The following is a 22,866-nucleotide window of genomic DNA, read 5'->3' as shown; positions in this document are numbered from 1 at the left end:
AGGTTCCTCATCAGCTTCCTTTTTGAAATCGTTGAACAATATAGGGTGGATCCAACTCAAATTCATATGGATTTCGTACTTCAAAACCTTGAATTCACATGCAAAGGACTGACGTGATGCCAATTAAACAAATTAAAGATCTAACTGCACTTTTTTTTATAAGGGACTAATATAAACCCAAAAATAAAGATAAGAGACCAAAAAAAATGTTAAATCTAAAAAGATTGTTGATTACATTTTAAGATCGGTGGCTCTCACCAATCAAATGAAGTGGCCTGGTGAAACGATGATTGATCAGGTAATCGTTGAGAAAACTTTAAGAACTCCTTCATCTCAATTTGATCATATAATTGTAATCACTGAAGAAACAAATGAGCTACTAGGTGATCTTAAAGGAACTCTCAAGGCACGTGAGATGAAGGTAACAAATAGAGGAAATGAAAGACAAGAAGAACAAACTTTATTGGCAAGATTTAAGAAAGGTGAATCCAACAAAGAAAATTGGAAGAAGAACAAAGCAATATGTGAATCCAAAGACAATTAAAAGAATGGTGACAAGCCAGAAACTTGCACCAAGATGGAGGATATTCTACAAAGAATCAAGAAATCATGTTACGAGGAAAAAGAACAAGAAAACTAACCATTGGAAGAAAAAAAATGGTGTGTTCGTGTATTTTGTTTATTTTTAAGTAGTCTAATATATATAAAATTCACTCCACAAGTGAATACTAGTGGAATATGCCTTCAAACTTCGACCCTTACATATAATGTCTCTATCAATTAAGTTATGTTCACGGTGACGGCATCCTTGTTAATTATTATATACTGTTTTTTTTTTTAGTTTATCCACTTATTCTATTTATAAATTTTTGTGCAAGTTTTAACTGTTTTAAAAATGTCAATCAAATAAATCAAACCAGACCAATGTATTCTTCATTGATTCCTTTGGTTTCGATATCACAACTAAATACTGCAAAATTCGAATCGAATTGAATAATTGATTTATCTAGTTTATAATGTAATCAAAATACATTAATTATTCAATGAATTCAAAAATAATTTTTACAAACTTAAATCGAAAATTTTTACAAACTTAAAGGATTTATCTGTGACCAAAATAACTTAAAGAATTAATATGTTACAAACTTCAAACTTAAAGGACTTATGTGTGACCAAAATAATTTAAAGAATCAATATGTTACAAACCTCAAACTTAAATGACCCGTGGTGTAATATAGCAAAAAATATATTAGTTTTTGGTGTACTTATATTTTCGTCAAATTTTATCGTTCAATTTAATTATTTTACTAATCATTTTTGTATTGCTAATTCTTATACTTGTATTTTCGTCAAATTTTATCATTCAGTTTAATTATTTTACTAATAATTTTTGTATTGCTAATTCTTATTAATCAACGATTGATTATTCTCGTGAGCTTAACTCAATCGGTATGAACAATACATAAAATATGTAAGGTCCGCAGTTTGAATCCCTGCCACACAAAAAAAAAACAAAGATAGATTGATTTAAGTGACGAATGACTTAGACTCTTCAGACAAGTGATCATGTTTTTTATCCCAAATTTTTTGTATGGAAATAAATTTGATTGCAAGGGAAGAATCCACCTTTTTACGTCTCAACGAAGACGAATCATCGTTAAACGTTGATGAAAACTTCACATCTATAACAAAAAATTATGATAATAATTAGTGTTTTACTAGACACAAGAATATGTCATCATGATTAATACTCCCTCCGTCCCAAATTGTATGACGTTTTGGGCATTTCACATATATTAAGAAATGCAATTAATATTGTGTGAAAAAAAGATATTATAAGTTGTTTTACAAAATTGTCCTTAATAAATAATATGGGAAAGATAAATGAAAGAATTGGAAGAAGAGAGAGTAATAAATGGTTATAATAAGAAAAATAACATTAAAGTTGCATTGGTATTGTAAAGCGACATACAATTTGGGACGGAGGGAGTATTTTATACTATTATATTAGTATCGTAATATATTCTTATCAAACTTGTTATTATATCTCTATTTTATATGAAATTAAATAAACCATCAATTTAGTTTATGAATCATCAATCTCTAGTTAATTTAATTTCTAAACTATATAAAATTCATCAATTTAGTCACCGTGAGCTTAGCTCAGTTGGTAGGGATAAATACATAATATATGCAGGGGTCGGGGTTCGAACCCCGAACACCCCACTTTTCCACATTATATATGTGTGAGTTCCAACCACTAGGCTACCTAACAAAAAAAAAAATCATCAATTTAATCTTTAATACTGAGATTCTGAAGACTAAATTGATAAATTTTAACATATTTTAAGAACTAATAAACTTACCAATTTCGTATAATCTATGAAGCACGCTCTTTAAATTAGGTGTGTTCTGATATCGGACACGAATTAGTGTCTGACAGCGACACAACACTAATGATTACACTCAATTATCAATTATGTTATTTTCTCAAATTATTGTTCATGTCGGTGTCCGTGCTTCATAGCGTATAATTTAGAAAGTATATGACAAATTTGTATAGTTTAGATATTAAATTAAGAAAAAATAATATATCAGAGAGGTTTATTCTAATGGTAATTAAATAAGGCTTAATAGCAGTTTTGATCCCCTATATTTTAAGAAATTGCGATTTTGACCCATAACAAAATACAAAACCGCCCCATAAGTATTGTGCTTTTTGCAGTTTTGACCAAATCAATGCACACATGGACTCCACATGTGCATTTTTTTTTCCTTTTTTTAATTGATTTTTTATTACTTTTTATAATAATTTATTTAAAAAAATACGCACGTGGCGTCCACGGCAGCTTTGACTTGGTCAAAGTTGGTATGGGGCCTTGGTGACGGTTTTGTATTTAATTTTGTTAGGGGAGCAAAATCGCAATATAGGGAACCAAAATTACTATTAAGCCATTAAATAATTATGAGAAGGGAAGGAAAGAAGAAGAAGTGTCTGGGCCTTGGAGGGGATTGTATTCCAAAAATAACCGCTGATTGATGAAAAGATCACGCTGATCAATCGATTCAGCTACTTTCTTCACTTCCTTCCTCTCAGAAGCGCAGACTCAACATCGATTCTTCTATTCTTTCTACTCTACAATGGATTCCTCTCCTTTTCTCGACGGAAACATACACAGAATTCTCGATTCTCGATACCTTCACTCTCGCCCTGTATGTTTCCCTTCTACCTTTACTCTATTTCCCTTTATTCCTTGATAACTATTACTCTGCTCATTCCGATTTTCAATTCATTTATGATAATAATCATAATAATTTTTATCAAATTCTTGCTCTATGATTTTTTTACTGTTTCTTATTATCTTGATCAATAAAATGCTGTTTTTGTTTTGCTTAGGATGTTAATCAGAGTTTGCAGACACACTCCTCTTTGATTCGAAGACTTTCTCAAGAAAAAGAGTTAGAGGTAGCTTTCTAACATCATGTCATCATTGTCATGTCTAAAACATTATCCTATATTTCTAAAACATGTTTCACCACTATATTTTATTGTAATTGTTTATGTATTTTATTACACTTATATGTATTCAAAGAGGCAAGCTATGAAGCACTGCTACTAACTAACACATTGACACTGATGATGATGATGATGATGATGATGATGATGATGATGATGATGATGATGATGATAATAATAATAATAATAATAATAATAATAATAATAATAATGATAATGATAATGATAATAATAATAATAATAATAATTTCAGAAAATAGAATTATCGAATGTAAGCACATTTGTGTCATGTCGTGTCGGTGTTGGACACGACACACAGACACTATACACACACGTTTGATCTGAGTGTCTGTCCTACAAACATCTGTTAGTCTCATGTCGGTGTTGGACACCTGACACACATTTGATTTGAGTGTTAGTCCTACAAGCATAGTTATCATTTTCTTAAAAATGTTGGTGTTACCTTAACATAGATTGGAATATACATTCTCTTCCGGTGTTTCTTAAATCTTGCTTCATTTGCTGAGCATTTTACCCTTGTTGTGATTCTATGTACACTCGTTTTGTTTGTTGCCTTTTGATGAGTATCCTCTTGCTCATGATTTGAATAGGGACATCTTGGTTGTGTCAATGCTATTGCTTGGAATTCAAAAGGTTCATTATTGGTATCCGGATCAGATGATACACGGGTATGATGCATTTCTTATTGTTATCTGAACCATAATTTTGTATAGTAGATGGAAGTTAAAATGTAAGAAAAAGATTTGAAATTAGCTGCTTTCCGTATGGGAATTCTATTTTGCAAAATATATCTCATTGAATTGTTTGCATGAAATTTTGCAGATCAATGTTTGGAGCTATGCTGGTCAGAAACTAGTGCATTCAATTGACACCGGACATACTGCAAATATATTCTGTACTAAGTTCATACCAGAAACATCTGATGAGCTTGTAGCCTCTGGGGCGGGAGATGCTGAAGTAATGATCCATTTGATATTTTTAACGGCTAATGCAATTTTAATCCCCTAACTTCATATGTTTTTTCTTTTGGCAGGTTCGGTTATTCAATAGGTCTCGCGTAAGTGGCAATGGACTTAATGATAATCCCATTACTCCATCAGCACTTTACCAATGCCACACTCGTAGGGTCAAGAAATTGGCTGTAAGTTATGTGGTCTGAGAAAATCCTGAGTTGACAGTTTCAATACATTGCATCAATGGGGAGGTCAAAGGAAATTAAATGCATTTCCATGTCTTATATGTTCTTTTTTGCAGGTTGAAAATGGAAATCCCAATGTGGTATGGAGTGCCAGTGAAGATGGAACCTTAAGACAACATGATTTTCGGGAAGGCACCTCTTGTCCTCCTGCAGGATCTCCACGCCAAGAGTGTCACAATGTTCTAGTAAGTAGTTTAATTCGTTTGTAGTGATTATCAGTTTTGTATTCTACTGAACATTGTCTGGCATGTGAAAAGACGAAGTTGGGTTGTATCTTGAAAATTCCCTTTATCTTCATGGTTAGAAGTCATTGTCCAAAACTGATTTCCCCATTATCTGCAGTATTCGAATACACATACCAATGAAAATACCAGTTGGTTTGCTTAAGATCAGTTCATCTACTATAAGAAGAGCATGTCCAGAGGCATCCCAACTTTTTTGATTCTATGGAAATACAAGCTTGCCTCAGTTTTGGTTGCTTGTCATGTGTCAATCAAAATCCATTTTTCGTAGTTTAGCATAGAAGGTTCTAGGAAAATATCGGGACCTGGTTTAAGATTTTATTGGATACGACACGTAAAATATTCTTTATGCATTCTTTAAATAATTTTTTTAATATTTTTTTTATATTTTTCTCCGCACATTAAATGGGAAGTTGCTTTCGTATGGAGGGAGGGGAAATAAGCAAACTTTTCTTTTTGTATGTAAGAATTCAATATTTTTTTGCTCTGTTGATATTTTTGATTGGAAAGCTACTAAGAAATTCAGATTAAAGTGCTCAAACAGATACAAATTAGCCGAACTAATGATGGACAGTAGATTTTAGTTTGTATTGAATTTGCTTACAATGGAGCAAAGCTCATCACATGAAATAATTGACTATTGATGAATGTAAGACAACTAGACTGCTCTCCTTATGAAGAAAACAGCCCTCACCAAGGCAACACCTGACCACTACTATCCATTTCTTTTCCTTCCCCTCCACTATACAGAAATGATTCTCTATATCTCCCATCACTCTCCAATGCTAACTGTCTTTTCTGTTACGTCACCTGTAATCGATTCTCTCCCTCCCATGTTGTTATATTATACCATCATTCCTCCTTGCATATACTTGTAGGCCCACTCTTTCCGGCCCATTCTGCTCCTCGGTTTGGGCTGGTATGGAAAAATCACTCCCTTGCTCCCTTTTTATTTCCTCTATGATAAACTTTTGATATAATGGGTCTATCAAACTTGTTCTGGTTCTTGAAACTATTGTGTGTTACTAATTATTGTTGCTTATTTACATATTAAAATTAAAAGTGCAAATGTGGAAACCTGTATGACTAAGGCATCTCAAGGAAAATCAAATGAGCTGTATAATTGATATTATGGCTGCATCTTAGGTCTTGTGATGCTCTCACTATCGCCTTTTGTTAATCCTCTGGAATTAGATAGGATCTCAACAGTTATGCTTTAATAATGTAATTCTTCGACTTTTCCACCGAAAGATGGTAAAGAAGATGGTGTATTATGATTATTGTTTTATGTAGCCGAACTCCTTGGTGTTTATCATTTATTGATTTTCACATTTAATGGCCAATGTCAGCTTGACTTACGGAATGGAGCTAAAAGATCCCTTGGTGATCCTCCTAAACAAGTCCTTGCTTTAAAATCTTTCGATATTAGTTCAACTAGACCTCATTTGCTCCTTGTTGGTGGGAGGTAAGTATCTTCAGTGATGCTATATGTTATTAAATTAAATATTTCTATTACAGACTGAGTTTATGTTTTCTTATTCTTGCAGTGATGCCTTTGCACGTCTGTATGATAGAAGGATGCTACCACCTCTAAGCTCCTGTGGAAAAAGAATGCCTCCACCTCCTTGTGTTAATTATTTTTGTCCAATGCACCTTTCTGATCGTGTTAGTCCTTTGCTTTAATACTCTACTATTAACTGCTTTTGAAAAAGTATGGTAGTATTCACTTAAATCTTAAGTATTGGGGAGATAACAAGTTCCCTTTTTTGGTAAAAAGTAAGTCTTCTTTACTAGGGGAAAGGAGTGCAGTACAAAGCCTTCTAAAACATAGACTAAGCCATCAAAGGAAAAATGGATATGTTGGCAAGCTCTGTTTTTTATGCGCTTTTGTCATTTCTTTGGGTTTCGGTACTACTTGGTCTCTATTTTTTTTTGTGTGGGTGGGTGGGGTGAATGGTGGGGGGTATTACTTCCTCTTGCAATTCTTTCTTTCTCATATGATAAAAAGCTTTTCTTTTTGGTCATACAAAACTCACATCTTTATGTCAACTTACTAACAAAGGCCCGGAGCTGGAATTTTAAATTTCTGCACGCACTCTTGGATGATAAAGGGAAACAATTATATCCATTTCAAATATTTTCATAAATTATATTATTTCAGATTGTAATATATACTTGTCTGAAGTACTGGCCATTAGTGTATTTTTTTATTTTTTTTGAAATTTTTATTTCTGAACAGAAATAGTTTAAAAGTAGTACTAGGAATTTTGTGTAGTTGCCAAATATACTTGAAAATATGATTATATACCTTGAAGAAAACACCCTTCATCATTCCCTATCATTATACTGAAGTAATTCCGGGGTCTAGAATTTACCAAAACCTCTCATCCATTTTCCTCTTTGAGATGTTGTGCAGGTTTAAGTCTTCCCTTCTACTTCAAGAAAATACTGTTGCACTTATACTATGTCTTTTTTTTTTTTTCCAGGGACATCCAAGTTTGCACTTAACTCATGTTACATTTAGTCCTGATGGATCTGAGGTTCTCCTGAGCTATAGCGGAGAGCATGTTTACTTGATGAATGTAAATCATGGTAAAACGATTTACACTATACCTTGTTTCTTGTTTATTTCTTATTATGTGTCACTTATAGTATGAAATAATTTGCAGCTGTTCAAATTGTTTTAGGCATTAAATTAAAAAGCAGTCTAATTATGCAGCAGTTTATCTGTGCAAATTCTTTTGAACACTATCATGTTATTTATTTATTTATTTATGCTATGCTTGATATCATGCAAGCAATCATTAACTCACAAAAAGGAGAGAGTGCTGTGATGTGTGTAGTATTCCTAAAGTAGGTCAAATATTGAAACTCTAACAAAACAATTAAGGTTCGATAAGTAATTTTTTCTTTGTTCTTGAATTGGGGTTTGAAGAGGCCACTTGATGGTCTTGCATATGCTAGATCTCTTCCTTTAGCTTTTACTGTACTTCTCTGTGCATCTTTTTGCAACTTCTCTCTATTTCTTATTATATTATTTTGATGTATATTATATCCTAAATGGGGACCCCTCACTTCCTAAAATAGCTCTTTCAATCTGTATCGTTCATTTTATTTTGACAGTTTTTGTTTGATTCACGGCTAATTTATCATTAGGTTTTTGGTATGGCGTGGTTTCAGATGTTCTCAAAGGTCTAGGCCTAGTTTTGATTAATTTCTAGCTTATGAGAGCTTCTCAATTAAAATAAGTTTTATAGTTTACTTGTGAAAAAATCTTTATTATAAGCTTGTAGGTGTTTAAAGAGAAGTTAAATGAGTGATCTTCCAAAATAATTGAGATTTTGAAGCTAATTTCAACTTATATACAAAGTTTTTGTATTTTGTAATTTTGTTTAAAAGATTCATACATTTTGCGAGATCCGGCAAATATTTCTGTGTAAGTGCTTATTGCAAAGTTTATCTAAACTAGCTCCTACTCTTTAGCCGTATGTTACCTGTTATGTTTGTGAGAACTGTCAAAGTTGTTGAGATTATGCTTATTCTTGCAATATGCAGCTGGTGTGAATGAGGTGCAATATAGTTCAGGAGATGTTTCAAAGCTGATGACTTACTCTCCAAGCGTTAATGGGTTAGAATTACAGCCTTTTGTTTCCAATGTCTTCACAAATGGTTTTCACACTAAAAAGAACATCACTGCCAAGGTATGCGGTGTATCATATGATTAATTTGGAAATATATCTATAGTTGATTTTGCATGATGTAGATCTGTGATGTGTTAAATGTTTTTTTAATTTTGCATAATGTTTTGTTAGCTAACTTGATTTTTACAGCTTGACAAGTGTAGGAAACTAATAAAATATGGTAAGAAGTCATTGGACGAGGGGGCACCCTATTATGGAATTGAGGCATGTAATGAAGTTTTGATTGGCTACAATCATATTATTGGACCTGCACTAAAACAGGAATGCTTGTGTACTCGTGCTGCACTATTGCTTAAGGTTCTTAATATTACTAAACTGTGGATTAGATTTTTTTTCCTTTTACTTTCAGTTCAGTTTTCTTTTTCAATTTTAATGATTGGAACATCTTTTGAAATTAACTCGACATCCAGAGGAAGTGGAAAAACGATGCTCATATGGCTATAAGAGACTGCCATGCTGCTAGGAAATTTGATAAATCCGCATATAAACCACTTTACTACATGTCAGAAGCATTGTCTCAGGTACTCTTGGTTGTATGAACCACATTTTTAGAATGTGTTTGCTTTGAATCTTTATTGAATAATGTGTAACAGTGGTTTTCAAGATTATCTTGGTGCATTTAAGACTCGTATTCGAAACATGACAAGTTAGCAGAGTCATAATTTTTGTTTGAATAATGTGCAATAATGGTTTTCAGAATTAAGGACCCCCCCCCACACCTCCTTCTCTCGCGGTGCATGCTTTTGTTTGTAAACTTGGGTTTCATAGGTGCTGCAGTAGTGAGGTGGGAAAGATAATTGATGCAGAAGCACATGCTGATCATTAGTTTGTATGTGCTGTTTTTTGAGGGGTTTGCAGATGGAGAAATGTTTTAAAACTTGAATAGTAAAAGAGGGATATACATATTTTGAATCATCTTGATGTATATGATTTCTGTACCCGCTACCCTGCTAGGATTGAGGTGTGACAAGCAAGATAATTAGATGCACTCATTACAAAAATGGGGTAGATTAGGATTACAAACTTAATTGTTGAACTAGAAGATCATATAGAAGTTGTTATATGCAGGGGCCGGGGTTCGAACCCCGGACACCCCACTTATTCACCTTATAAGGTGAATTCTAGCCACTAGGCTACCTGACCAAAAAAAACAAAGAAGATCATATAGAAGTCTGAAGGTTGAAACTTGTTTATATATGAAAATTCTTATTGATGAGAAACAAAATTGAGACATTAAGCCCAGCTTGATAAGATTGAGGGTGACAGCAAATGCTTCTATAGGATTTGAGATTTAAGGCGTTTATTTTCTGATAAATCAGTTAACAGTATGTATGAATTTATGTCTACTATCACACCATTTGTATGCAGAAGGCTTTCTGATTGCGTTTTAAAACTCATAACTGAATATTTTTTCGGGGAACACAATGCATTACTGAATATTATTTCCTTGCAGTTGGGGAAACACAAAGAAGCTTTGGATTTTGCTGTTGCTTCCCACTCGCTGGCCCCATCCAAATCTGAAGTTGCTGAAAGAGTGGAGAATGCGAAGAAGGATATAGTTTTAGGTATGGACAAAATGGTCATGATTTGACTATAAGAACTTTTATAGTTATTCTTCCACTTTTCTTGTTAATGAAGTTTGTGTGAATGCTCCTAAAGAAGTTTGTACCTCATGAAGCTCACTTAAACACGCTGTTTCTTATCAAGGCAGTCAAAATTGAAGTATTTAATAATTACTGTATGCCATAACTGCTAAAACTTGGTATACAAAAATCAATCTAATTTCCAAATATTGATTTTTATGTCTGGAAAATTACATGCCAATTTTTAATGATATTATGTGGATGTAACTTTTTTTTAACAGCTGAAACTGAGAAAAATAGTAAGACAAATAATGGAAGAGGTGGAAGAATGTTATCATTAAGTGACATTCTCTACCGGTCAGAGGCTAATAGTGATACTTCACAAGATGGTCAGAGATCTGACAGGGATGATTCTGATTATGAGGAGGAAATGGAGTTGGACTTTGAAACATCAGTATCTGGTGACGAGGAACATGATTCTGATTCAAATATTCTTCACCGCAGTTTGAATCTTAGAATTCATCGAAGAGGTGACTCGAGAGAAAATGTTGAAGCAAGTGGCTCGGACGAATCACCCTCATCATCATCATCATCACAGAATGGTAGAGCTTCATACCAGGTTTGTTTTGTTATCTTCTACTGAAAGTTGGAAGAAAAGTTTTGTTTATTCTTTTTATCTTATTTCATCATCAGTGATTACAGTTGAATAGGCATAGAGGAGAGAGAATGGGGAGATACAGTTTCTCCTACTTTGTCGATAGCACGTTACAGAGGAGCAGCCCTTACCTCCGCAGGACATGCAATAGCGGAGCTGTTCAGGGTAGCGGCCACTATAGCAGCCAAAATAGTGGCTGTGACGGATCATAATGAGATAATTTTTAAAAGAACAGTGCCGCACAATTCATAATGAGATAAAAATAAATAAAAAAACATTAGAATCTAAACATTAGGACTTTCTACTGGGGTATTTTTTTATCTTTCCAATTCAGAAACATCATAAGTTTGGGGTGCTCCTCTCTCATATTGTCTCATTTATGCTGTCATATTTGACCCTCTCACCAGTCAATCTCACTGCTAGCTGTTTAGTTTTTTTTTTATGTGTGTGTTATGCGCGCGTGCACACACACACACACACATGTATAAATTATATAAACTGTATAAAAAATTTCAAAATAGCAGTAACCTCATTATTCACCAACTCACTCACATTTTTGGGCTGGTCGCTATGCTCCACTGCTCGGGATTGATAACACTTATCCTAACTCCTAATAATCAAGAAAATAACAAAATAGAAACATATTTCAAAAACAGAAACAAGATAATGTACAAACTTACCTTATCCTAACCGAGTAACCCTTATTGTTGGACACTCCAATTCAAGTTGGTGTGAAGATATTGATATTCCCTTATCTAGAACTTAAAGCGTTATCTTGGTCTCTTGGGGGACTTTACTTGGAATGACAGCGGGTTCTTGAGTTGTAGGACCAAAAAGCTTGCTGATCATGACATATTTTGTTTTATGCCCAAGTCCATTTTTCAGCACACTTTTGATATTCCAGTTGATGTTTGTTGGACTTTTTTTTTTTGTTTCATATGTATTTTGTATCCGAAGTCCATACACAATATCTAACAGGATCACATAAAGTAATATCAACATTCAATGCATGTGTTCTTAGTTTGGAATTTTGGAAATGCAATTGTACACACACAAACACACACACACACACACACACACACACACACACACACACACACACTTGTACCAAATGTCTATCATGTAACTTATCCAACAGTTTTCAAGAATGTACCTTTTACATATCGTATCTGTTACTCTTATCGATCTGTATCCCTATATTACTGACCATTCTGTTAATAAACTAATAATTGCTCATACATTTTGGTTAATTGTACTCTTAATTGTTTATCATGCAGCCCGAAGCAGCTATTGATATGAAGCAGAGGTTTATTGGGCACTGCAATGTGGGGACTGATATAAAACAGGCTAATTTTCTTGGTCAAAAAGGTGTTCTATTTATAAGCTTTTCTGTGAGTTTTATAATCAGCTACGAATTTTATCATAATTTTACGAAGTGCGCAACAATTTGAAGTTATCAAAATCGTGGTCTTAATTGTAAGATTGTAAGATTTTGCGATTCTACGACTGGCCTGCAATATAGATCGTGAGTGAAATTGTGTTTTGGTTAGGTCATGAGTGAAATCGTGTTTGGGATCGTGAAACCACACAATTTTGCAACTGTACTGCAGTCTGGGTTGCTGGAATAGTGCCTCACATTCTGGGCCGGGTCAGGTTCTGCGCAACCCAGCTGAACAAAACCGCTAAAATGTGATTAAACCCTAAAATAGTAACTTTACCTTCTTAGTCATACTATTCCCCTGTTGTGATTGCTCTGTTTCTTCCGACCGTTGCATCTCTCTGCCTACCTGTCCCTTCAACTCTCTTCTCTCCAATATATATAGAATATTATTTCCGTTTTGGTAGGAACTTACGATCTTGGATATGATCTTATGTTTAGTGATCTTGCTACACTCTCCCGATCCTACCTGATTAAATCAGGTAGGATCTTTCACCCCAGTTGTGATTTTGCTACCCCCTCCCGATCTTAGTTAAGAACATGATCTTGACAACATTGCAAAAACAACTCTCTTTCAGTTACTGTTTATTTTCATATGGTATTCTTGGGTTGTTGGAGTTTGCCATGGAGAAAATGTATGTTATGTCCAAAAACGATTTGCTTTAATCTATTCGATACCAGGGTTACATTTACATGGTAAGTAACAAACTGTTGCCCTTGAAGTAGATAAAACTGTACCCTCTTAAGTTGTCTCTTTTACTGATATTATCTTTAGAAATGAAAAGCACTGGTTAAGGTGATATGTTCATAGGCACAGGACGGTTTTATTGTATATTTCCGGCATGCAACTGTTTAATTATGCTATCATAATGAATCTCATCGTTCTGATTTGTTTGTCTCTAGATGATAAGCAGCAAGTGTGTGTGTTAACATTTGGTCCATATTTGCAATTTTTATTTTGAACTTCTCACTTGTATATTTATAGGTGAATATGTTGCCAGCGGTAGTGATGATGGCAGATGGTTTATTTGGGAAAAGCGGACTGGAAGACTCATGAAATTGCTGAGTGGCGATGAATCTGGTAACATTGTTTTCCTATGATTTTGGGATTTTGGAGTCGCCCCTTGTACTGTTATCTGAAGCTATTTCTTTGTCCTACAGTTGTAAATTGCGTACAATGTCATCCATTTGATTTTGTTGTGGCAACAAGTGGGATTGATAACACAATAAAGGTGAGAATCATTATTCTATGATGTATTGGGGTCGAATAAATTTCAATCTCTGAAGCTTTCTGGGGATGGATTTTCCTAGATATGGACTCCAAGTGCTCCTGTTGCATCTTCTGTAGCTGGTGGTTCTGCAGGACCAGAAACTGGTGATGTGTTGGGTGCTATGGAGAACAATCAACAAAAGTTATCCCGTAATAGGGATTCAATGCTGTAAGAATCTCAAAATCTCCCTATATAGAATTGAGAAGTGATGCAGCTAGGTTTTGCATTATTTTTCACATACACATGGTACATGATGTCTTTCAAGTAAATTTGACGGTGAAAATAAGCAGGACATACTTTTCAGTCTGTCATTTTGTTAATATCTGGAGTCATAAAAATGACCAGCTTCTATATTAATTGAGCTACTGCTGTTAATGTTAGGTGTGTCATGTCCAACTGCATGAATTTCTTATCTGATCATTGTTTCGTGAGTTATGCTGATAAAGTTGCTTATCTGATCATTATTCCTTGACGTAATCTGATAAAGTAGGTTGTACTTGTAGTTTTGACAGTATCCAGGTGATACATGTAAGGGTTGGATTTAATTTCTTTCTCACTTAACTGTGTTAGTCAATTGAGCATGATATTTTGATTTGTGCTAAATAGACATGTCTAAATAATTTGTCTTCTCATTTAATGCTTCCGAAAACAAATCACAGCCATTTAGGACATACTGTGGTTAGCTGATTCTTTTTTCTGCAGGCCCTTTGAGCTCTTAGAACCATTTAGAATGCATGAGTTTCCTGAAGGATCACTACGCTTGCGACCTTTTGAATGTGCCCAAACCTAAAGATTCACCGATTTTCACCTGCTGGTAAGTTCATTTCTTTTCCTCTCTCTCGCATCAGTCTAATATTGACATTCCTTGTATAACCAGGAAGTTATTGATACCATAAATATCCCATAATGGGTCGGTTTGGTGGCGACAAGAAAATTGATCTCAAGAAAAAAGCTTTCATTATACATTTGTTATTGTGATCTCCAATTTTTGTTTACAAAACATTTGTCGCCCACATCTTATTGAACCTGTATTTCATATACTCTGCCTTTGCTACTTAACAGAAAATCCTTGCAAAAAAACACATAGGATCTAAGAACCGGCTTGCTTATTCACAAATGAACATGCGTAAGCTTGACAAATTGAGTTTACTACGCTGCTGTTGAAACAAGATACCCTTTCTAGGAAGTTCATGTGTTTTAGGGCGCTTTTCTGTTTGTAATTATTGAATTATTATAAAGGTAAACCTTTCCTTCTGTACCACTGCAGGTGCTATGTTCGGCGGTACTTGTGAATCTGGATTGAGATGATTCAGATGGGGAGCCAAGCATGGAGACATTTTAAAGAGAATAAGTTGAAACATGGAAAGTAAATTATGGGTATTATCTGGAATTTCTTGTTCAAGTAAACAAGTATTTTCCTGAACTTATCTACAACAATAGTGTTGATTTTTTAAAAAGGTGTACAGATTTACCGATTGCCATGTTTTCTGATATACTGTGTATAGGTGTTTGGTGGCCCCTGAATTAAAAATAGTTAATTAGATTTAATGTATGTATATATAGCGTTTTGTAGTTTAAACGTGAATATTATAGCAACTTAATATGCTTGCACTTAAAGTTTCTAACTATAGTCCCTTATTGTTTGGAAGACAGAACTTTGCATTTTGAGATTTGCAGGCTCGTTTTTTTTTTTGTTTCCTTTCTTTCTTTCGGTGATTCTATTCACGGTGTCTTTGTGGGGTTTGGGTAGCTCAATTGGGTTGAGTTAAAGAATAAAGAGTTAGAGATCATGTGTTCAAACTCGGACAAGGAAAAAAACTAATCTAGCAACTTCAAAAAAAAAAAATTGTTCATGAGGTCTTACTCGCCATCTTTCAAAAGAGAAAAAATTGTTCATAGGATCTTGCTCGCTATCGTTCAAAAGAGAAATGATATTTGTATAACTATTATGTAACAACTCTCTCTCTCTCTCTCACACACACACACACACTGTTTTTTTTCTTTCTATCTCTATTGTTTTTAACCAATAAGAAGAGGGAAAATGAAGTTTGTCATAAAAGTTATCATAAAATGGTCGTGCATATATCATTGCTCCTTACAAAATGAGTTAGTCTAGTTTGTATTAGAAAATTGAGTACATCCATGATTATTAAATCTATAATCAAATTGTGAATCAAAAGAATTAGTTTTTCGAATTGAAAATACATCAAATCTAGTAGCTAATATACCACTCACTGATATCAAAATAATTCAAGTCATAGATCACATGGATAAAAAAAATGACTAGCTATACAAAGTTGACGTGGAATAAATTAGGCAAAATATCTCTCACGATTCTTTAAGTTTGATGTTAATAACAAATTAGTTATTTAAGCGTGTGTTTGAAATCACATCAAGTGGCTAAAAATGCATGTTTTTCTTGAAGCTAAACTTAGCTTCACAAATTTCACGGTGAATGCTTCTTGGTACGCGAGAAGTGGCTGTGCAACGTGTATCCAAACTCATACTGTCTGCTCCAGTTTTCTCTCCTAGGTTATGTCTTCGATTTTCTTCATTGAGGGTGATTTTGGGTTAATTTTTTTTTTTTCCTTTGGGTTGGTTTTGAGTTAATTTTTACATAGATTTAAGTTTTTTTCTTCTTCGTGATTTCGTCGTGAGCGTAGTGTTGCGTTGTTCGTCGTTTTGTACGGTGTTGTTTGTTTTTCCGTCTTGTTGCGGTGTTCATTTGGTTCATATTGAAAAATTGGCTTGACCAAAAAAAATAAAATTGGCAATTCAATCAATAATTTGAGCTTCAACGTTGTAGATACGGAGGCATCAATATTCTTGTGACTTTACTTTTATCATATTATTTAAAAGCATTTTGTCATTGTATATAATGGATGTTGTGAGTTTGCTCACAATTTTTTTTTTTTTTTTTTTATATATTTTTAGTGGTGTTGAATGATATCTGTCAAATTTGAATGAATATCATTTTGTTTTTTATATATAAAAAATACAAAGTTGACGTGAGATCATGATTTATTAGAGTAAATAGGGATTCGTGATTAATGAATTGAAGTTAAAGATGAGATCTTTTTTTTTTTTTTTTGTCAAGAGTTGGGATCCTTTTCTAGTATAGATACATCATTTCTTTTGAAACTTTTACTAGCAATCATCAATGTGGCATTCGAAATAAAATAAGGACGAAAATAAAATAATCTTGATTGGCATCTCGAGCTCAAACCCTACTTAGCAAGAATATCATCGACTTCATTAGGTTTTTTGAGGATATGAGTATAAGCAATTTGACGGTGATTAAACTACTTTAACGAGGATTTTGGCAACACCCATGTAAATAATAGAAATAATTTGCCGGGAGTCGGAATAAACTCCAATGTGACAAACCTACGCCATGCAAATTTCAAACCATAGAGAATACTCTAAGGTTTCCCTCCTGTATATATTAACCTATCAACATTGACATAAAAAAAATAAAAAAATGAGGAGCTATTATTTAAATAATACAATGATAGAAGACTTATTGGAAATCGACATCCAATACAAATGGATCGTCTACTATACTCTATCATTGTATTATTTAAATATAAAAATATATAAATGTTACTATACTCGTGTTTTCACTCAATTTTTAGCATATTTCTAACTAATAACTAGAATAGATCATCTACTATGCTCTATCATTGTATTATGAGCATACTATTTTACTTTATTTTATTATGTTTCAAAGTTTCAACTCATAGGTTATTATCATCTTATCATTAGTTTGAAATTATGTGATCATCCTTCCCGGTATTTTCATGTTTCTATTGTCGTGTGCTTAAAAGGGACCAAAGTCAAAAGGAACTATTACATATTGATAATATAACTATGGTGATTGGCAAGTTTTGCAAATTGATTTTGAACAGGACTACAATTGTCAATTGAATTGGTTTGAAATTTGGATACAATATCAATCTATTTTCTCCCATCTTCCTGTAAGTAATGGTCCCACGGGTCACAATTAAAATCTACTCCCACTGCCTGCCACTATGCAAATACTTTTCACCTAACCTCGTTGGATATATTTGCTGATTTTCATACATCAACCATATATATTGCCACACTGAACGGGATGTGACTGCTAACGTCCAACTTTATTCAACCATTATTTTCCAGGATCACTAGTATTTTGGCATAAATCCGATTCTATATGGACAGGACACTGAAAAAAATACATTAAAAACAAGTGTTAATTTAATTTAATATCTGTAAAAAAAAGTGTTAAGCGAGAGAAAGATATCATCATTAAAATAAAGACGTATAGGAATACGTTGTCCGGTCTCCGTGAATTTAACTCAATTAATAGAGATAATGTATAATACTCCCTCCGGTCCTTTATACAAGAAACAACAGACATAAAACATCAAGACCAAAGAAATACATTGAAAATAGTAATATTCATTTAATACACCTCTATATTTAAGAAACTTCCATTAACACCCCTAAATTAATTACTCTTTATTTCACCAACTTACTTACTTTTAATATTCTCTCTCATAATAAATAAGGGTACAAATGAAATTTAACTTCAAACATACTTAAAACTTGGTCAATATTTCTTATAAAAAGGACCTAAAAAATTCTCACTTTTGTTTCTAATAAAAAGGACCGGAGGGAGTATATAAAGAGATTGGATCCCGGGTTTCAAACCCCGAACACTTCAATCTAAATTTTTTAAAAGATTAAGAATTTAGATAAAAGATGTAGTGGAGCGGTTGAGGACAACAACTTGCAGAGCGGTTGAGGACAACAACTGCAACAATGGTGAAATTCGTCTAAATAATAACATGGTGAAGATAAAGATACTGAGTAATACATATAACATGTATTAAACTAATTAACATCTCAACACTTGAAAATTATTGCAACCAAGGTTACGATAAAAACTCAGAATAAGCCTACTATAAGAGTCTCTAAGCAGCAATAAGCGGTGCCGTTTGGCCTTTTCAGATAACCAAATAAATCTTCGTAAACACGACATTCATGGACCTAGAAGTCATGACATCGTTGTGTGTGACCCTTTGAACTTATGTTATCTAAGCATGTCGTTGTTTGACATTGGTCAATACATTTTATGGCAGTTCAGGTACTGTCACCAGAAAAGAATTATTTGGACCATGATGTCCTTCACGCTTTCAACTGTCAAACCAACTTTATTTAAATTATTGTAATTCTCCTGTTTCTGCTAAAAAAAAACGGTATATGTTACTTTTCTTTTGATAAAATTAGTATGTTGCTTATGCTTACAGTTGTATAGTTTTCTCCATAACCATACGCCCATACATAGTTTTAATGCTGATAAAAAGATATGGCAGATGTTCTTTAATGATTTACTTAATTTGTTGCTGTAGATTCTTAACTCTCCATAACCATACATACATTGTTATATGGTCTGTCACTCTGTCTTAGCTCTTTGTCCGTACTACAATGATTATGTTTGTTGAGTTCGTACGGTGTTGAATGATGGCATGACATTATTCTTTCACTCCATTTTACTTGCATCAAATGCTAACATAAATGTCTGAAAAGAAAAAAAAAAAGGATGTCTAGAAAATGTATTTGTTAGTGATATAAGGTGATCATAAAATAATCCTTGTTGAGCAACAATCCGTCAAGATGTGAAGCGTGGGTATCTATATACATTATGACGTTCAAGTTAGTATGTGAACAAAAAAGTGAGAGATGTTGAAGAATAAAAAAAAAATTACCATGCATTTCTGATGAATGATGCCTTTTATAGACGTGGTCATGAAGTTGTTGGAGACTCAATGGGAGGTCATTACAGTCAACGCTTCATCAATGTTGAGCTTCAATCATCCATTATGCGTCGTATAGAAGTCGTTGGAGACTCGATGTGAGGTCATTAGAGACAATGCTTCATCAATGTTGAGCTTCAATCATCCGTTATGCGTCATATAGAATGCAGAATCCCAAGCTAGCTGTTGTTTGTTGGTTGGAAGATATCCAACCAACAATTGTGTTCGGACCTTTCAATATTTGGGTCTGATAGGCAGTGAATTTTGAACCTTGACGAGTCCAGAACAACTATATTCTGTTTTACTATCTCCTAAAAAAATCATGCTAACATGTGTCCTAAGGATACATGATGGATCTATTTGGTAACACCCAAAAAAGAGCTTTTATCTCTTAGCTTATAGCTTATAAGCTCGTTTGATAAAAAAAAGCTCTGTTTGATAACACTTTTTCACCATGAGCTTATAGCTTATTTCACGAGCTTATAAGCTATTTTTCAGAAGCTATTCCAAGTAGCGTTTGAGCTTATAGCTTCTCACTTTTAACTCCAATTTTACCCTTATTATTCTAACTAAATTTCATTTTTTACCCTTAATCACTTATTATATTATAAATTAAAATACATATGTTTTAAATATGAATGCTATTTTTTTTTTTTATGAATGAAAGATCCTTTTTTTTCTCAATAGAAAAAGTTTTTTTTTTTTACCGTTACGTTTAAGTTTTTTTCCGTTACAATTGTTACGTTTTTTTTTGTGGGACTATTTCAATATTTAATGTCACCATTTTTTTTTGCAAAATGACACGTTATTTTTGTGTGATATATCAGAATTGTAGAGAATAAGAACAAGGACAATAATTTTCTCCAACAAAAAAAAATAAGAACGTTAAGTTTACCTTTACTATATATATATATGTACAAACTATATTTTATGTATTGTTATGTTTAAAATTTTTTACACTTTAATATCTAATTTTTTTAAACAAATGAAAATAAATATAAATTAACATTTAGGAATTAAAAATTAATTTAATAATAATATTAAATTAACAATTTTTAATTTTTAAATACTTTAAACATTAATTGATATAAACTTTATTATGAATTAAAAATGTCCTTTTATGTAATTTTACATTTATCAGCTAATTGAACCGCTAATTTTACCAAACATTTTAAGTAGCTTATCAGCTACTAATCATCAGCTATAAGCCATCAACTATAAACTATCAGTCATCAGCTATAAGCTATAAGCTATCAGCTAGCTTATCAGTCATCCGCTATTTTTACCAAACATAGCTGATAAGGTTTTCACAAATAATAAGTATTTTGTAAAGAAAAAAGTTAATTGTCAAAATATTTTATCATCTCAAAAACATGAGATATAAAATTCGTGTCCTGTTGGATACAAAATACTGAAAGTTAAGTTGTCTCCAAGCCAACATTGATTCAATTATTATTATTCTGCAATTCACTGGGTAAAAAAAAAATGTGAAAGTGAAACAAAGATGTTAAATTATCGTCATATTAAAAAGTACTCCGTCCAAAAAAATATTAAGATGATAGAGAATGTATCCCTCCCATCAGGGCTCTTCAGTCATTGGCTACAAATAAATTTTCAAATATTAGAAGGATTACGGCCAATCAAGGTGTGATCTATTTATCCATCCATATTTTAAAGAAAGGGAATGCTAACCATTGCCCTTGAGACATTGGATAAGTAGATAAAAATAGAAATATAACATTGGAAAATGATGAAAAATGATAAATTTAACTTTTTAAAAGTCAAAATGTTGTTGAAACCAATGCAAACATGTTACTTTTGGCTTCCTTAACCATTGTCTGAGGGCAATGGTTAGCAAAACCCTTTAAATGTGCTTTCAAGCAGGTTGTAGACTTGTAGTAGTATACTAAAATAGAAATATATTGTAGTCTAAAAAAATGTTTAATATGTTTTTGGTCTTTATAAATATACAAACTTTTCGTTTTTGTTTTTCTAATTTTTTTCTTCTTCAAGTTTTAGTCCCTAAGAGTTTTTCAACTTCACGTTTGATTCCTCTTTATGTAAACTCATATTTAAAATTCATATTTTTGAATAAAATTTTACAAGAATCTAATAGGCCGCAAGAGTAAACCTATAATCTAAACCTTTCCCTCCCTAATCTTTTTCTCGAGCAGCGTAGCACTCATTAAATTGATATGAAGTTGCGCCATTAGATCTAGGATAGCGTCATTCAACATATTTAACACATTATCTCCATTCTTTTTTATCTCCACCTAAGCCTTCTTTGGATGATCAAGTAATTGGAAACACAATACCGGAATCCTAACGCATTTGAATAACAAAATCGAAGGACTGGGGGTTTAAGTTCAGTTTTCACAATTCACAGCGTCACCTTCGTCAGATTTGCTTAGAGATTCTTCGACGGAGTTAGCGATATTGGGGTTCTTTGAAAAAATGAAAAGGAATTCAATTAGAAAGAAAAAAATGATAGAAGAAAAAAATAACACATTCTAAATACAATTTTGAAGTGTTTAAAGGTTTAGCAACATTTTTAAATTAAGAGTGAACCATTAATCTAATCCCATAACTATCTCAGCTCATCAAATTTATTTATGAATTATATATGATTCTATATCTTACTTTTAAATCTCTCAAAAAAAATATCTTACTTTTAAAGTAACTAAAGAAACAATTCACAAGTCCTAACTCAACTGAAAAAATGCCGAAATTGTTAGGTCGGATGTCATGACTAGGGTTTGAACCCTGATACCTCTACTTGTGTGTGTGAGTTTATAATAACTTTGTCATTTCGTCTATCTACAAAAAAAATAAAAAATAACGAAAGAAACAATTAAATATCTTTGTTAACATAATTCAGTTGATATCAACATTGCATATGTAAGGTCTAATGTTTCAACCTCAAACTCGTTAGTTATTCACTTAAAAAAGTAATAACCAACTAAATAGATTTTTTTTAATCACTAGAAAACAAACTCAATATCTGATAATTTACAATGTAAAATGAACTAACTATTTGCGTCAGACTTCAATTGTAACTATCTTGATAGATTGAGTATATTTTAGAGACTGATATTTGTATGATTTGTAGACTAAATAGATAAGGATAAATAATGATACTACTTTTTAGAACAAATCGAAGATAGACTGATAAAAAGAAATTTGTTCAGAAAACTGATAAATGAATTAATCAAATGCATACAGTTCACTAACACTATGGACCGCATGTTAGCCAGATCCACCCTATCTAGTAGAGAAATGATATTTGTACAACCACTTTATGACAACTTTTTGATAATCTTCTCTTTCATACTCACATTATATTCTTATTCTCTCTCTTTCTTTTTCTCTCTCCATTATTCTTGACCAATGAAAAGAAAGATAAAAAAAGTTGTCACAAGAGTTGTCTCGAATGGATGTTCAA

The 22,866-nt window shown here is 32.7% G+C and overlaps 1 protein-coding gene across 1 annotated transcript; it reads left to right on the top strand.

The window, feature by feature from the left end:
- The first annotated feature begins 2,963 nt into the window (after positions 1-2,963).
- Positions 2,964-15,290, top strand: LOC11420884 (protein ALTERED SEED GERMINATION 2). The gene is made up of 20 exons (XM_003602900.4): positions 2,964-3,213; positions 3,398-3,466; positions 4,129-4,206; positions 4,361-4,495; positions 4,572-4,679; positions 4,793-4,921; positions 6,328-6,443; positions 6,526-6,643; positions 7,465-7,570; positions 8,534-8,679; positions 8,809-8,976; positions 9,090-9,200; positions 10,133-10,244; positions 10,544-10,881; positions 12,195-12,285; positions 13,341-13,436; positions 13,517-13,587; positions 13,667-13,794; positions 14,329-14,440; positions 14,894-15,290. The coding sequence occupies exons 1-19, from the start codon at positions 3,142-3,144 to the stop codon at positions 14,414-14,416; spliced, it is 2,280 nt and encodes a 759-aa protein (XP_003602948.2). The 5' UTR covers positions 2,964-3,141; the 3' UTR covers positions 14,417-14,440; positions 14,894-15,290.
- The last annotated feature ends 7,576 nt before the right edge of the window (positions 15,291-22,866 follow it).

The sequence above is a fragment of the Medicago truncatula genome, chromosome 3, assembly GCF_003473485.1.
Source record: "Medicago truncatula cultivar Jemalong A17 chromosome 3, MtrunA17r5.0-ANR, whole genome shotgun sequence".
NCBI classification, from domain to species: Eukaryota; Viridiplantae; Streptophyta; class Magnoliopsida; order Fabales; family Fabaceae; genus Medicago; species Medicago truncatula.
Note: the sequence above shows the minus strand (reverse complement) of the source record. Positions and strands in the feature narration are given on the sequence as shown.

Bases quoted from the DNA above. Each gene is read 5' to 3' on its own strand.
- LOC11420884 (XM_003602900.4), top strand. From the start codon at position 3,142: ATGGATTCCTCTCCTTTTCTCGACGGAAACATACACAGAATTCTCGAT. The intron at 13,437-13,516 runs GTAACATTGTTT...TTTGTCCTACAG, and splicing joins GCTGAGTGGCGATGAATCTG to TTGTAAATTGCGTACAATGT. The intron at 13,795-14,328 runs GTAAGAATCTCA...TTTTTTCTGCAG, and splicing joins CGTAATAGGGATTCAATGCT to GCCCTTTGAGCTCTTAGAAC.